We start from the raw sequence: 16,000 nt of genomic DNA, 5'->3' as shown, positions 1-16,000 counted from the left end.
TCATCTGTCTCGACAGCAGCTTTCTTTGGGGCGCGAGACAGACACTAGCTTATGTTCACATCCACACCTATGGCCAATTTAGAACATACATATATGTGGATGGTGATGTAAACAGGGGTACCCAGAATGAGGGACAGAGAGCACATACAAATTTATCCTGATAAATTTGAATTTAAACACGCAGCCTTTTTGCTCTGAGGTGCTAACTCAGAGCGTAATAATAATTATTTCATATATCATTATATCATTATATAAAAATATTTCTTTTGGTCAGATTTTTCAAACTTGATTTCCAGAGTCAAATGTTTAGTCTTAAACATAAGAACAACTGAAGAACTAAAAGGGTTGAATTATTCACATATCTTTATTAGTTCTGCTGAATTTAACAAAGAGGTGGGTTTGAATCAAGCCAGAGCAGTACTAGTAACATAAATGCAAACAATAAATTGGAAATATGTATAAAATCGGTGGCATTTTGTTCTCTAAACAATGCAATACTGTAACTACATTTATCACCTACATCAAAAAGGAACATCATTTTTGGACAGGGTTGCTATGATTGCACCATCATGGTAGGCCGATAGGCTATCTACACAGTTAAAAAACAAACAAAAACAAAAACCACATAAAGGAAAGCTCAAATGGCACATATTTTTTTTCTCTGTCAGTTCACCATAATATAATAACAGTAATAAAGATGATAATACTATATAATACCTTAGAGATAAGTTAATATTCTTGAGCAACATCTTTGTATGCTGGCATAACAACACATATAAAAGCCATGATATTCACATCTGAGTCTACTGTACATCATAACTTGTGTGTAGGAAACTACATAGTGCAGTTAGCCTGAATTCTCCCTTTAAAGGGGCAGACTCTCCACTCGTCTGATTTTTTTTCACTTCCTTATCCCCTGCTTTATCGAAACGAAATATACAGAAGAAAGTAAGACTTTCCAGCATAAACACACCTCCTCAGTTTGAAATGTAAGTCTCACAAGCTTTGATGTACATGTTACTGTAGAGAAAATCCCCCTTTGCTTATATTATATCTTCACTTGCTCTATTGCCACTAGTCCCTCTATCCTCAATCTCATAAGCTGAAGCCTTTCATATGTTTACACACATGCACGCACTCGCTCGCACACGCTCTCGCTTTCTCTCGTACACAAAAATGTACAATCTATAACTATTATAAGTATTTCTTTCTAGATTATCATACATTCTATAAAAATTTTAACTTTGGGGATAAGTACTGCTTTGACAGATGTCTTGGCTGTGAATGACACAATTATCATAATAACCAAATTCAAATTGTGTGCTTCCATTCACATCATCTGCTAGCGGAGCGGTGAAAGCTCTCCAGTGACCCCTGGTGTTTATTGTTAGTCACCGCAGGAATACTGGAGTGAAGGTGAACCACGTTCTCCTGTGTCCTGAAACCTGTTCTGCCTGCATTTGGGGCTGATTATCTGCTAAACATATCTATTTAAATTCAATTTGTAGAAAATATAAACTCTGTTGGTCTTAATAATGTGTTTAAATGGGCCATGTGTGTTGGACCCTGTGCATGAAATGACTTGAAATAAACTGAATCAGTCTGCGAGACCGCTGACGTTACTAACTGCTGGGATTACAAATTAAATAGTCCAGCCACACTTCTGTTTGACTGGTTTGCTGATAATTAATGTCGCGATTAAAGCGCTGAAATCATCACACTTGATTCCCCCCCCCCCCCCACCACTAACTGTTCCCAGCATACACATGCTGGAAAGACTGGAGTAAGGCGCTCTCTGGCCAAAAATGTTAACATCACACACTCTGACCACTAATTCTACTTTTACATAACCAGTGACACAGACTTACAATGAATAAATACCACATTATATTCCTGTTGATCGTTTCTGACAATATCCCTGATTGTCTTGGTCCTTTTCTAGCATTGGCATTAAATGACTCGTGTTTTAGCGCTGTAATCTAAACACCGTCATTTAATATTTTGTTTTGCTGCCATCCGTTAGCGTGGCACACTTTTCATGAACACTGATTATGTTGGATGCTGCAATTAGCAACTAGTGATAGAAAGGCTGCTTAGGAGCTTGAAAATATCATCGATAATGATTCGTGTTGTTAAGATCCTGTTGAGATGACTTTGTTCTTGTTGCATTTTAACAGTCGGCTCCTGTTGCTGCTTTGTGTCTATGGTTGCTTTGAAAAGTATGTCAGACTGTACTGGTTTATTCTATTGTAGACTGAATTGTTTTTCTACTGTATGCTGAAGTGGCTTTGTGTGAGAGGCCTTGGTCACTGTGAATGGTGCGAAATGGAGAATTTCCTCCATGGAGGTGTCTCTATATCTCAGTTGACTCGATCCTCTCCAGGCGTGAGGGTCCTGCCCAGGGAGGCGCAAGCTGGTGGAGGGAAGGAGGGCCCTTTTGGTCTTCACAAGGTGGAGAGAGGGTGAGGGCGATAGGGCCAGAGAGAGACGGCAGAGGCTGAGGAGACAGAGATGAGAGAGCTGGTGGAGGCGGAGGTGGAGAATTAGAGGAGGTGGGGGAAGTAGTTGTGATAGTGGTAACAGTGGTGGTGGTGGTGGTTGTGGTTTGTTTAGCTCCCAGCTGGCTCATACGTTTTTCCAAGGCCTGGTTCTTCTGCAGTGTTTCCACATAGCTGAGCTGCAGCTGTGCCTGGTATTTCAAAACCCGCTCCTTCTCGTCCTGCCAGGTGTGGCGCTCCTGGTCGAAGTTGAGGGCCTGACGTTCCCGTTGCTGTCGCTCCAGCCGTAATGCAGCCTGCAACTGCTCTAGCTGCCTACGCAGCTCCCCCGCTTCATCCCAGTGACCCTCCTGGACCCTCTGTGGCTGGTGACCATCCTGGCAGAGTTGGGACTCGTGACGTAGCTGGGCCTCTTGACGCATTTGAGCCTCATGACGAAGTTGGGCCTCCTGACGGAGCTGTGCTTCTTGACGCAGCTGCGCTTCTTGGCGTAGTTGGACCTCTTGACGGATCTGGGCTTCATGACGCAGGTGAGCCTCTTGGCGCAGCTGTGCCTCCTGGCGGAGTTGGGCCTCTGGTCGGATTTGGGCATCCTGACGCATCTGAAGGTCCTGCGGAACGTGCGGGTCTTGCCGTTGCTGCACGTCACGCCACTGAGCTTCTTCGCGTTGTTGCCTCTCTTGTCTCTGAGCTTCCTGCCTTTGGGCTTTGGCTTCATCACTCTGAAGGCTTAGCAGGGTGTCAGACGTGGGGGTGAGGGAGTTTGTTGAGGGCTCATTTGGGTTTCGTGGGCAGTGGACACCTCCCCATGGAGGCAGCAGCCCTGCAGCAGCCAAGTTAGGGCTCACAACAACTTCTGCCCCTCTGCTCACTTCACTCAGAGCCCGTTTTAAACTTAGCACCTCCGCTTCAAATACACCCAGCTTCTCTCTAAGGATGGTTACCTGCAGAAAGGAAAAGGTAACAGCTATTATAGGAAACCTTATTTGAACTCAATCTATGTGTGCTTTAGCATAGGACACATGTATATGTTTTATTTCAAAAAAATGTAAACACGCCTCCTTAACTAAAAAATAACCAAGGTACACAGACATTTTACTCTATGTGTGTAAGCTGATTACGAGCTCATTCAGCACAAAAGGAAAAAAATGTTGCAGCTGTTATATATAATGTTGCCCAATCCCCAATTTGTCCTAGTCTCCTTGCCAAGTTTTTGAAATCCCTCCAAAGGATTTTGAGGATTAAACACACAACAATCTAGATTTGGTGGTAAACATCCCAATCCGGCAATCTCACTTGTTGTAAATTGTTTCCCGACTGCTTCGGAGTGCGAGCGGCACCGTGTTGCACTTTTTGTGGACCCTGAAGCAGCCAGCTGTCTCCACCAAATGCAAAATCTGGGCTTCGATTGTTTCGATTGTCTTAATTTTCAACCTGCACCAAACAAGTGGGCCACGGGTCATGAGATAATGTTTTATTATTATTTTACAGTAACATAGAAAGCTCATGCTGGCATCACATAATGATGGCAGTAAATGTAAAGAATGGGAAGTATGTTATCAAAGGCCTGGATAATGATCTAATTATGACATTTTGCTTATTGTTTATATATATGTTTATATTTATATAGAGAATGCAATACATATTAATTAAAATGAACACTTAAATTTATCTTGTAAATATATTTAGCCGCATAGACGAACTTTCATCTGTAGTTTGATATCTTGTCTGAGATTAAGTGAATCTTGATTCAGTAATCTTGAATCTTGATTACATTTATGTGCATAAAATTCTGAATATCCATCTGTGCTGTTTGGTGTCAGAGCTTCAGCAGGTACACTGAACCAGTGTTGGACTCATTAATTCAATTACAAACCCTTACGAACATATTGCAACTAATATATTAAATATGACTGTGCTGAATTTTTTATACAGGGGAAGCTATGGCATATTTTATGAGACCAATTCAGTTTAATCAGCTACTATTATTTTTTATGTAATATATTAATGAATGATTGATTTATATGTTTATATACTCTGGTGACAGTGGCAGAGAAAAGGACATTAAAGAAACTGCTGGACATTATGGACAATGCTGGGCATCCTCTGCACACGGTCGTAAACAATCAGAGGAGCCTATTCAGCGACAGGTTGCTTCTCCAGAAAGTCAAAAAGCAACAGACTTAAAAAATCCTTTGTCACACAGTCAGACTGTTTAACTCCTCACTGGAGGGGTAACAGGGGGACAAAGGAGGGCAGGAACATCTCAGCTGTAGTGTTTTTTTACACTGTGCAATATTTGCAATATTTTTTTCTTATATTCGACTTGATGGTAATGTAGCTTGCCATCACCAGTGTGTGAATGTGTGTGTGAATGGGTGGATGACTGAATGTAGTGTAAAGCACTTTGGGGTCCGTAGGGACTAAGTAAAGCGCTATACAAATACAGGCCATTTACCATTTGCAATAATCACTGTGCAATATATTCACTCAAATGTGCAATCCTATTTATCCATATTATATATTCTGTATTTATATATGTATATATGGTATATTTATGCTTATATCCTTACTCTCATTCCCCTTATTGTATCTGTAACATGCAACTTCTGTCGGTGCTGTGCTACTGGAAACTGAATTTCCTGGAGGAACCCACCCGAGGGATTAATAAAGTTTCATCTAATCTAATCTAATATAAAGTATTCATATGATTTTGCTTTCTGTTATTTGTAATCGTTATTGTTTAGTCCTCAGGTGTGACTGAAAACCTACCTCAGACAGAGTCCTCCTCAGCTCTCCCTCACACTTCTCCAGCTCCACACTCTTGCTGCTGTAGGAGTCCTTCAGGCCCAGCATGACCTCCTCCCGTTCCCTCAGCTGGGCATTGAGCTCCTTTAGCTGGCCTCTCAGGGCCACCATCTCTCCAGCTCGCTGGGTCACTTCAGCCTGACTTTCCCTCAGCTGCTGCTTCAGCAAGGAGATCTCTCCTGCTTTCTGGCACACCTGCCACAGGAAGGTTAGACAGTGAGAGGTATTTTGACAGATTGCATACATGCAAAACTTCAATTAAAAAAAAGAAAAAGACGTCCCGCATTTGATTTTCTGTGTAAACATTTATTTGAACTAATACAAGAAAGTGCTGTGGTCCAATTTTCTAACTTTAATGACTTTTGGTTTTTGATGTAGTCCTGCTAACCGACAAACAAATATAAACAGAACTTAAAACACCTCTGCATCAGCACTTGCATTGCAAAATAGCATCGCCAAAAATACTGAAACCTTTAACCTAACAGAGTGTACTGCACCCTTTTGAGATTAACTGTCCAATCAAATGCTTTCTGTGGCACTTAATGGGCGTTCCATACTTACTATCTGATGGTTTGACTGTCTGAGAAAACTGCTCTGAAGTTCAGCTGTACCTTCTCCAAACTGTAACTTTACACTGTTTTCCATAAAGATCAAGACTCATACCAGGTCTCTGGAGAGCAGCACTGTTTGATGAAGCCATGATCTGTGATTGACAACTCTGATTTCGTGTTCATCAAGACACCTCATCACACAACTTATAAATCAGCATAGTGGGGACTTTTACAGCTAATGTGACTTAATCCAAGGACCTTAATTTGTCTTAGCTGTCCAAAAGGTATTCCTTTTAAATTATTGAGACTGGTCAAAATGCCTTTTGGTAAACTTTCACTGATAAAAATGTTGTATTCAGGCTGCGATATGCCTTTATCTTGGTGCTCAGTTACTATTATATGAAGGTTTCCTTGGTTCTTTTGCAACAGGTTGAACCATTTTTCATTTCAGTTTGGGGACAAAATATTTGTGACCTTCATACTTTGAACATATTTGGCGACAGTTTTCTTTCTTATCACCTCACCCAGTAGTTTAAAAATAATAATTTGATAAGTCAATATTCTATGTAGATCACTTAAGTAGATTTTCACAGAATAAGCAATAATCCCTCTTTTAAAATCAAACACAAGGCGTCAACATGTGCTTTTCCTTCAGAAAAAAGTCTTATTTTTTAAATAAAGAATCACAACCTGTTTGACCACTTTTAAAATTACACAGCACATATTCTGAGTACTCATCAATCCCAACATCTCGACATGTCCTCGCATCTCACCTCCCATTTGGTCTCCTCCAGACGAGGCAAGATGTCAGCCTGCTCCTTCCTGTAATCCAAACATTTTCTCTCCAGCTCCTCTCTCTGGGCCAACAGAGCCGCCATCTCCTCCTGGAGCCTCCTTTTGTCCTGGGACAGACGGGTTATCTGGGCCTGCAGGGCAGTCTGGGAACGCTGAGCACGACGGGTAACCTGCAGATGAAAATGCAAGCTTTGAACATATCTACACTTGGAAGACCAGTGTATGATTAGACAAGTTAATAACATACGCTGATACATTAAGCTATGAAAGTTTAGAACATGTATAGTGTTTAAATGCTTTTTATAATATACTGGATTTTAGCTATATTTTCTTATTTCTTGAGTGCCATATTAACCATTTAAAAGCTTACATCTACTTCACATGTAGCTTTTCTAAAGGTTTTTAAACTGTAATAGAAATTCTTTTATAACCATCACTTGAACCTATCCTAATACATTTTCATATAATGCAATTTCTGTAGTCTTACTAATCTGACAGAGAATTTCTTTAATAAACTTTCCATCATTTTCGTTTGGAGTAAAGAAAACAAAGTGCAAATGCACCTTAACATTATTTTGCATGAAAGTTTGCAATGAAGTCACCTGCTGCAGACGTGAGGCATAGTTTTGTCTCAGCTCATCCATCTGTCGCTCCCAGACACGTTGCTTCTCCTCAAACACCTGAATGATCGCTGCCTCACTTTGGTCCAGGTTTCTGCGCATATGCTGCACCTGATGAAAGGAAAGCAGCATATGGAAGTGGAAACTCTATCAGACTGTAGGAAGGCAGTAAACTTTATGTGTGAGGAATGTAGTATTTGTAAAATGTGACAGATTTAATTCTCAGGTGTTTAAAGCAAATCCAAATCTTAATCTTTACAATTTTCACCTATGTGGCCATGTTCACATTGTTGCATCAATTATATCACATTATTTATAGGGTAAATAATAATAATAATAATTATTAACAGTTTGGGAATGATACAGTTTAGTTTCATCCAAATACAATGGGCCAACCTAAGTCACATTTGATTAAAGCAAAGGAATGATCTCACGTCTTTTCTCTATGTTTTTAATTACAATGTTCTGTGTACAAAAATTCAAATGTCATTAATCTCAAATGTACTGGTGTGGTAGCCCTTTTGGAAAAGAAATCTGAGATTGTAAATCAAAACAAACTCATGTCTGAGGTGAAATGGCCCTTTAAATGCTAACATGTGTCAGATATTTTTGAGCGGGCTCTGACCTCTTGCTCTTTCTCCCACAAGCGATCCTCGAGGTCCTGGATGATGTCATCCGAGGAGGGAGAGGGGCGTAGAGGTGCTGGAGCGTCACTCAGGTGGCTCAGCCTCTGATAGGACGAAGAGCTCTTTCCTGAGGAGGACCGGCCGCTGTCTGAGGCGCTGATCCCATTCTGAAGGTGAGAAACACATCACGGTACATCAAATATGATAAGAGCAGGGCCCATTTAGTCTTAGACAAAGCAAGCATGGATGATGGCTGCACCTGGTAGCCAGGCTTCTCCAGCTTCTCTAGGCCTGCAGCGGCTCCAACCATGCCCAATCTGTTGATGTGGCTGGTAGAAGCACTGAGAGGCCCCAGGACTGCTGGGGGTCCACAACCAGACCCTGAGCCCGTGTAGGTGGGCAGACTGGTCAGGGAGTTTCTCCCTGAATCGGACATGCCTCCCTGAACCACTTCATTACCAGTTCCCCCTCCATCACTTCTGCTAACCCTCACTGGGCTGTCCTGATCAAGGAGCAGGGCTTCTGGGACCTCTCCTGACTCACCTCCTCCTCCATCCCTGCCTCTCCTGCCTACTCTGCCCTCGCTGAACCCTTCACTCCTTCCCTCATGCTTTCCCTCATTTCCAGCCCCTCCTGCCTGGCCTACCAGATTCTGCATGGAGTGGAAGCTCTTGGGCACCACTGGCTTGAATGCAGAAGGACGCACAAGGCCTGAGTTGTTCTGCATTGCCTGTGAAAGACAAGAAGAGGGACAGAAGAATGACAGTCAAAAAAAATGTGAGCCATATGAGCTACAGTTTACAGACAAAAGTAAAACAAAGTACAAATTTCAGCAATAAAATGATGATATTATGTATTTGAATGCTGAACCTGATATTATGTAAAGTTTTATGTATTTAAAACCACTTAAAACAATAGTTTTTGAATTTATTTCTTCCTACTAATACTCATTTTTCACGTGGCATGCATTATATTCCTCAAGTATATGTTTTTGATGGTTACTATAACTATCTGTTTTTACAGATCTCCATCCATCCATCATCTTCCGCTTATCCGGGACCAGGTCATGGGGGCAGCAGCCTAAGCAGATCTCACGAAAAACACGAGATCATTTTACAGAGCTCATGCTTTTTAAAAGTTATTGCGTGTGAACGTTAATATACAGCTTCAATAATCTTTGACATCCAAATAAAGTTGCCATCTTTAAAAAAAAAAATTGCTTTGTGTTAGTAGCTCTCCACAAAAACCTCAGCAAAGAAACAGTTTGTGGAAAGATGGTGCTTTATTCTGAAGATTTTGGAAAACAACATAGAAAAGATGAACTGTTTACACTGTTTCTTAATAAAATAATGAGAAAAAAAAGGAAGTTTGAGTTAAAACATACTTGGAAAAAATGAAATCTAATGTTTTATAGTCTTAATATAAGAGTATCATGTAAATCAGTGGTGTTTAAAACTTTCTCCTCAGAGTGATTCATTGCAATAATTTACATTCGGCTAACAATTTAAAGCTGTGTGAAATGCACAAATGTTCTGCGGGAAAAAGCTCCAGAAGAGTCACAAAAATAAATATAATTTCCCGTTCTTGCTAACTTGTAACCCAATAGATTTGTTTTGAATCCCTCTCTGAAGGTGCTGACCTGCTGTGTGTGAAGTACCTGTTCAAGTTTTCCTGACACAGGCATGATCTTGGGCGGGTTGTGGTTTGGAGGGTTGTGGTTATGGCCGGCTGGATTGTTCTCGCTGTCGGCTCTGACGGCTGCCATCTCTCTGTGCTGGTGTTGGCTCATCCCAACACTGCTCTTCTCACTGGCCCCTCGACCCACAATGTTCCCACAAACATCTAAACCTGCAGCCTGCATTTCCCTCTCTCGCTCTCTTTCCATCCTCTCGTTCTCCAGCCTCTCTCTTTCTCGCTCCCTCTCCCTCTCTCTCTCGCGCTCTCTCTCCCTTTCTATCTTCTCCCTTTCAATCCTCTCTCGTTCCCGCTCTCTGGCTCGCTCCCTCTCGCGTTCCCTCTCACGTTCCAGCCTCTCCCTCTCCACTCTTTCCCGCTCCCTCTCCCGGTTCCTCTCCCTCTCTCGTTCCCTCTCTAACCTCTCCCGGTCCCAGTCTCGGTCCCGGTCCCTGTCTCTCCCCCTCTCACGCTGCCTCTCCCACTCCCTCCTGCCCGCTCCGTTGCCACAGTCCAACTGGTTGTTGTTGGACGGGGCTGTCATGGTGCATTCAGTGTTGGTGGAGGAGGCTGTTTCGGTGGGTCGGTCAGTCCCGGTACAGGTCCCAGTCCCGATACTAACACTCCCTCGTTCATCGCTAGAGGCCGTCCCGTCTGATATAGTCGCCGGGGGGCGTGGCAGCCGCTCTGCGCTGCAGCTGCGATCAGCAGGGCAACGGCGAGAGAGAGGAGGTGCTCGGGGCAGGGTGGTCCTCGTGCCCACAGACTTCATGGCAAACTCCTGCTCTCCTGCCACCCCACTGCCAACACTGCCCATAGTGGGGGTCAAAGGTCAGGATTAGAGGTTAGGAGTCAGGATTGGGGAGGGTCACAGATACATTTGGAAGTAGTGTGGGTCATCACAACCTAATGCAGGTAGTGGGGGCACACACACTAGAGGAACACAGAAAAACGAAAGGAGTTATACAATATTGTAATTGCATAATGACTAGTTATACAATAACAACTGCAGAAGAGATTCCAGCCCACATACAGGGGCAGCGTGGTCCTCCCACCATGATAAAAATGAAAAGGGTCAGATAGATAAGTCTGGACAACTCTGTGCATAGTGAGGGAAAAAATAAAACATAAAAATAAGACTTTCTCCAGCTTGATGATGAAATCACAACACTAATCTCTGTAAACATGTTCTAAGTAAAAGTGAAAATTCTCAAACTAATTTCAGACTTTTTTGTTTATGTTCATAAGTTATAAGATATAGTGTGAACAGGTCACTTATACCAGTCCAATACAAAACACGGACTATGCAGATTTGGTGTCCATTAGCATCACTGAGCTGGAGGATGAGGGTATGTGTCTATTGTTTGTTTGTTTTGTTAGCTTGTTTGTTTTCCCTTTTTCTATGGTCACAAATCCAGGAATACAGTGCAAAAAAAACCCCAGCCCTGCAACAATCACAGCCTCTTTTTTTGAGGAAAGCTCACAATTATTCTTTTTTGTTTGCTTTGCATCAGATAGATGTAGTTTCATTCCCTGATTTTTTCCCTTTGCTTCCTCCTCAGACATCACTCCTACACAATGTATAAAAATAATGGAACAATATTGCAACATAAAACAACATCTCACTTAACCCATTAAAAAAAACTATAAAAGAACTTGACATGTACATGTGATGATGTTTGTGGTCTATTATACTTTCCTGTCAGACCTCTTTCTAAGCAACTGTGATAGAAATGAAACACCAGGAATCACAGAAATCCAGATAGAGTGGGTTTAGGGTGGAGCTGTGTAGAAATACTGTAAACACTAATCACACATATAGATGGTAACCAGTGCATTGTATAGAAGGTTATTTTCTATAGTGGGCATCTGAGAAAAATCACAGCATCCAAACTGGGCTTATATGGAATTCATTGGGTATAAAGCTAATGATGTTATGCTCAGTACATTTTGGAGCATGTAAACAGGAAAAGGACCTGTTGAGAACATTGAGAACATCTGTAGTGTGGCACAAACCAACACAAATATCACCACTTGTCAACTTATCTCCAACATCTTTATTTTGGAATCTCAACATCAAAACTGCTGCAAAAATGTTCTTATTGCAGGACTGTGTAAACTTTGCACAAAGTGTATTCCTGTTAATGTGGCCAGTTTATTAGGTACACCCAATTAAAGCAGTTGGATATCAGCTCTGGAATAACTTTGCATCATTGTAGAAGATGTAGTTTTTACTTCTGCGGACCTACATCACTATACTTAAGCCTGGTTTATCCACCGGGCAAACAGTGCAACAGCTCAGGCTGTTGAATATTTGATTAACAGCAAATTTATTTGCAATCATCCACCAATAATACATCTTAAATACTCCAAGGTAAATGTGTTTTTTTTTTCTTTTTTGCATGTTATGCAATTAGGACTCCAGTCTATCAGAGAGGCCTGTAAATACCCTTCCCATTTACTGTAGTCACAGTCAGTTTCTACTATTTCTACAATAAAAGAAGGGCGATGGTGTACAATTCAGCAGCAACACAAACTATAATGAAATTACCATAAAGTGGAATTGACATGTCTCTAAAACAGTTTTAAGAAAAGCACATATATGAAAGATGTTATTTTGAAGTGACCTGAACTGCACTGCAATGATTGTGGTTTCTATTCATTTTATGAGTCCCTTTCGGCGAAAGAAGACTACATGTTACACACATCTCTCAGTGGAAACCCTAATGCTAAACATAACAACATTACCATCTGAGTCCAACCTGGGACCATGGGTGAGTGCCACTTGAATCTCTTTGTGGCCTGTTAGCAGTTTACTTATTTTGTCTAGTACAGGCCAAAGATAAAATTCAACAACCCTGAAAACAAAACCAGCCACAAAACCGAACCAACATCTAAAACTGAATCTAAGAAAGCAGAATATATCACAAAACTGATATAACAGAGTGCATTCATTTTTTTAGCTTGGTTTGCCAAATAAACAGGGAACTCTGAGGAGCATACACTCTGTAGAGAAGGATAAGAACACAGAAGCCTTGATATGGCCTACATAAGCTATGTTTATATGTGTATAATCTGCAGCCACCCACTACTCTGAATCGCAAAGTAGGATTCAGGATATTTTTACATCAACCAAAATCATACAGTAGAAAGATCGATCGATCGATAGATAGATAGATAAGGGCGCAGTCAAGCAATGCACTTCCCTTTCTCAGGCCATTTACTAGAGGTTTACTTCCACTTGGGTGAATAGTAGTAGTAGTAAAATACACTGCCTATCTGTCTGCTGCTCTGCCTCATTCCCCTCCCCTCACGACTCCCTCTCTCCGTTTTCTCTGCATCCCTGGGCGGCAAGGGCGGCTTTAGCAGCATCCGCATCAAGCCCTGAATCGACTGCGCTCCCAAACAATTACTTGCTAGGCCTGTGCCAAAACACAAGCGCACGACCCTCGCTGGCTGGGAAAAATGAATCGAGATTAAAATGCAGATCATCATTGACATTGACGACGTATCATGCAGTGGCTTTGATTTACCGATTGTAGCATCCTGGCGGTCCATCATCAAAGGCTACTCACTATTTTGCAGCTTGGCGGTTTTGTAAGATGGCAGCCCCAACAAACAATAATGTCAAAAGACAGAGACGTCAGTCCTGGTCGGTCGGGCTCTGAATTATTCCGCGTTGATGCCGTGGCTCGGTAATATTAAGGATGCTGTCTTCGACCGCTGTCAGCGTCGGATGCTGATGATGGAGTCGGTCGGTTGATACGCGCATCAGCTGAGAGACACACACCCACCTTTGGTCCCGCCCCTCCGGCTGCACGATACAAACGCCCCCTTTTGGCACTCATCCAGTGCTCTCCCCCGGGAAAAACCTATAGAGGTATTATATGCTGGACAGTTCCTCGGATGGATGGATGGATGGATGGATGGATGGATGGATGGATGGATGGTAAATGTCAGCTTAATCTTCATAATCATAACGCATATGAAACAAAGGACACGTGATTTTTTTTTTTGGCAATGCAACATACTCAACACTGACACATCTTTCCCCATATATTTATATGTTACATATATAAGAAGCTGCCCTGTAGCCTGATGATGCAGAACAAAAGGATCATTCATTTGCGGGTTTGTCTCTGTCTGCTTCTTTTTGCTCTGTTTTGGTATCTACCAGTGTCTGAATCAAATATCTGATTCTCCAGCTTTTCCTTCTCTATGATCTCCAGCCAGTCACTATTTTCGTCTGTCTGCCTGGGATGCAGTGTATTAGATTGTGAAGAAACAGAGCAGTGAGCTGTAAATCAAAATCAGTAATGTTTATTGTGGAAAATGTGCCTAGAACAAACTAGAACCAGAGATTTTAGATAAGAGTCATCTAAAATAAAACATACAGCCAAAATAATTGCCCCGGGCTACATCTTTTCACTTTTGTAATTTACAGACATACAGCAGGACTTGGGGCACCTTGGTGATGTGGCCCTGGGTTCAAATCCGGCCTGGGGTCTTGCTGTGTGGGGCTTTTTTCTTCCCATGTTTGTTTGAGAGTTCTCTGACTTTTTCCCAAAGTCCAAACACAGCCTCCTGAGAACCAGCTCATTCATGTATGTCCTCTGTAATGGACATTTGTTTTTGACCTATATCTTTTGAATTATCTGAGTAACCTTAATAAGTCCTGATCTACTAAATAGAGGACATTCCTGGCCTTCTGTTGATATCTCATGCATTTGGGTGGCCTCTTTGAGCTCCAAAGAGGCAGGAACACACACACACACACACACACACACACACACACACACACACACACACACACACACACACACACACACACACACACACACACACACACAAGTTCAATGGGAAGATCCTTTTTTTCCTTCTCAGGAGGACAGGGTTAGGTTAAGTGGTGTCTCTAAATGTGAATGTGAGTGTGAATGGATGTCTGTCTCTGTGTGTTGGTGACTTGTCCAGGGTCTACCCTACCTCTTGCCATATGCCAGATGGGATAGGCACCAGCCCCCCTGCAATACTGAATTGGATAAGAGGAAGAAGATGGACGAAGAGCAAGACTTCATGAAAAATAACAATAACACTAACCCAGTGAGACCAACTAGTAGCAATTTTATGCCCTATCTATCTCACGTGAATACCTTAAGTTGTTTCTTTTGCCTTGTACTCCACCCAGGAGACAACCAGGAGAGGTGAAAATTGCTAATGTATATTAGACATAAAATAGTTTTACTGAAACCACAGCAGTAGAGTTTGTGATTAAGATATTTTTCCTGATAGGTAGGATGGCCAGTCGTCCCGTGCTTCCTGTGCTTTCTACAAACTGACGATGAAAGATAATGCTAAATTTTTTTTTAACTAAACTCCATATAGAATCCCAAAACAATTCATTAATGCTGGTCATTCATGAACTAACAAATATCCAGTATAAGGTAATAAATCCCCAGATTTCTGTTACATCCTGAATGAAGTAACTGCAGACTTATTAGTATAATATTATCAGAATAATAGAATGAACCTGCCTGAAATTCTTCTAGTTTTGGATTATGCTTGTTTGCACATTAGCACAAAAGTTGCCACAGAATCATTTAGGCTGACATTTGCTTTTTATGTGTGGAGTTAAAAAAGAACATCCCTTTGTTTGGTTTTGACAAACTCCACCAGCAGTCTGCATGTGCATGCATATGAATTTTTTCATCTTAATTTTCTTAGTTTAGAAGTTTCACCGACGAGCTGTTTTTCTGTATTTTCACACAATGGTCAAAAACATTATGTTTTCTTGCTCATGCTTCTCCTTAAAGGTACAGATGTTTAGAAAAAGAGCCCCAGTGCTTCCTCTAGAGGATTGGAGGCACAAATCATACAGAGAGAATTCAAAACTCCAAAAAGTGGCCACTCTGTGTACCTGAAAGCAATTTGATTTTTTTCCCCTTTTTTGCATGTTATGCCTTGACTTGTTGTGGCAGGTGAAGCTCCACTAAATAAATTCACCACATCCTTATTACGACTGGTTGCGTCTTTGTCTAAAATGCCTGCTGTGACCGACAAATAGGCAATAAGTTAATTTAATCAACAACTGCAAGCTTACCACACCACGTGTAGATGTGTGTACAGGTAGTAAATAATTAAGTAAGTATCTAAAGTAATTATCTAGTGAATTTAAGACACTTAGGTTAGTTGGCGCTACGGATACTTATAGTATAGTGTTGGCCTTTGATGTCATATGCTCACTTACCAATCTTACTCATGCAGGATAGTAGAATCTTACCTTGAAATGTCAAATCTCTAAAGAAAAACATCCCAGTGCTCTTGTATTTGCTTCATTTTCCATGAGGGGGCAGTAGTGTTTACTTTTTCACTTGCACTCAATCTCGCAGCTGCAATACAGCTGCAAGCTGAGAGCACCATTGCTTTCAACT

At 41.6% G+C, this 16,000-nt stretch overlaps 1 protein-coding gene across 2 annotated transcripts; it reads right to left on the bottom strand.

Annotated features, from left to right (window-relative positions):
* Positions 1 to 345: 345 nt before the first annotated feature.
* On the bottom strand, positions 346 to 9,812 carry lzts3b (leucine zipper, putative tumor suppressor family member 3b). 2 transcript variants are annotated; one of them, XM_026186188.1, is made up of 7 exons: positions 9,556 to 9,812; positions 8,158 to 8,628; positions 7,898 to 8,065; positions 7,255 to 7,383; positions 6,631 to 6,822; positions 5,271 to 5,501; positions 346 to 3,442 (listed from the first exon to the last, which is right to left on the bottom strand). In XM_026186188.1, exons 1-7 carry the CDS (start codon positions 9,781 to 9,783, stop codon positions 2,354 to 2,356), a joined length of 2,508 nt encoding a protein of 835 aa, XP_026041973.1. In that variant the 5' UTR covers positions 9,784 to 9,812; the 3' UTR covers positions 346 to 2,353. The 2 variants fall into 2 exon arrangements, with proteins under 2 accessions (XP_026041973.1, XP_026041975.1); XM_026186190.1 differs by having other exon boundaries at positions 8,545 to 8,628.
* Positions 9,813 to 16,000: the final 6,188 nt, after the last annotated feature.

The sequence above is a fragment of the Astatotilapia calliptera genome, chromosome 12, assembly GCF_900246225.1.
Source record: "Astatotilapia calliptera chromosome 12, fAstCal1.2, whole genome shotgun sequence".
In the NCBI taxonomy this organism is placed as follows: Eukaryota; Metazoa; Chordata; class Actinopteri; order Cichliformes; family Cichlidae; genus Astatotilapia; species Astatotilapia calliptera.
This window is presented reverse-complemented; position numbering and strand designations above follow the sequence as displayed.

Excerpts from the sequence above, each read along its gene's own strand:
- lzts3b (XM_026186188.1), bottom strand. The coding sequence starts at position 9,783 with ATGGAAAGAGAGCGAGAGAGGGAAATGCAGGCTGCAGGTTTAGATGTT. Across the intron at positions 7,384-7,897 it reads TGTGGGAGAAAGAGCAAGAG|GTGCAGCATATGCGCAGAAA; the intron begins GTCAGAGCCCGC and ends TCCTTTCATCAG. Across the intron at positions 3,443-5,270 it reads TGAGGAGGACTCTGTCTGAG|GTAACCATCCTTAGAGAGAA; the intron begins GTAGGTTTTCAG and ends TCCTTTCTGCAG.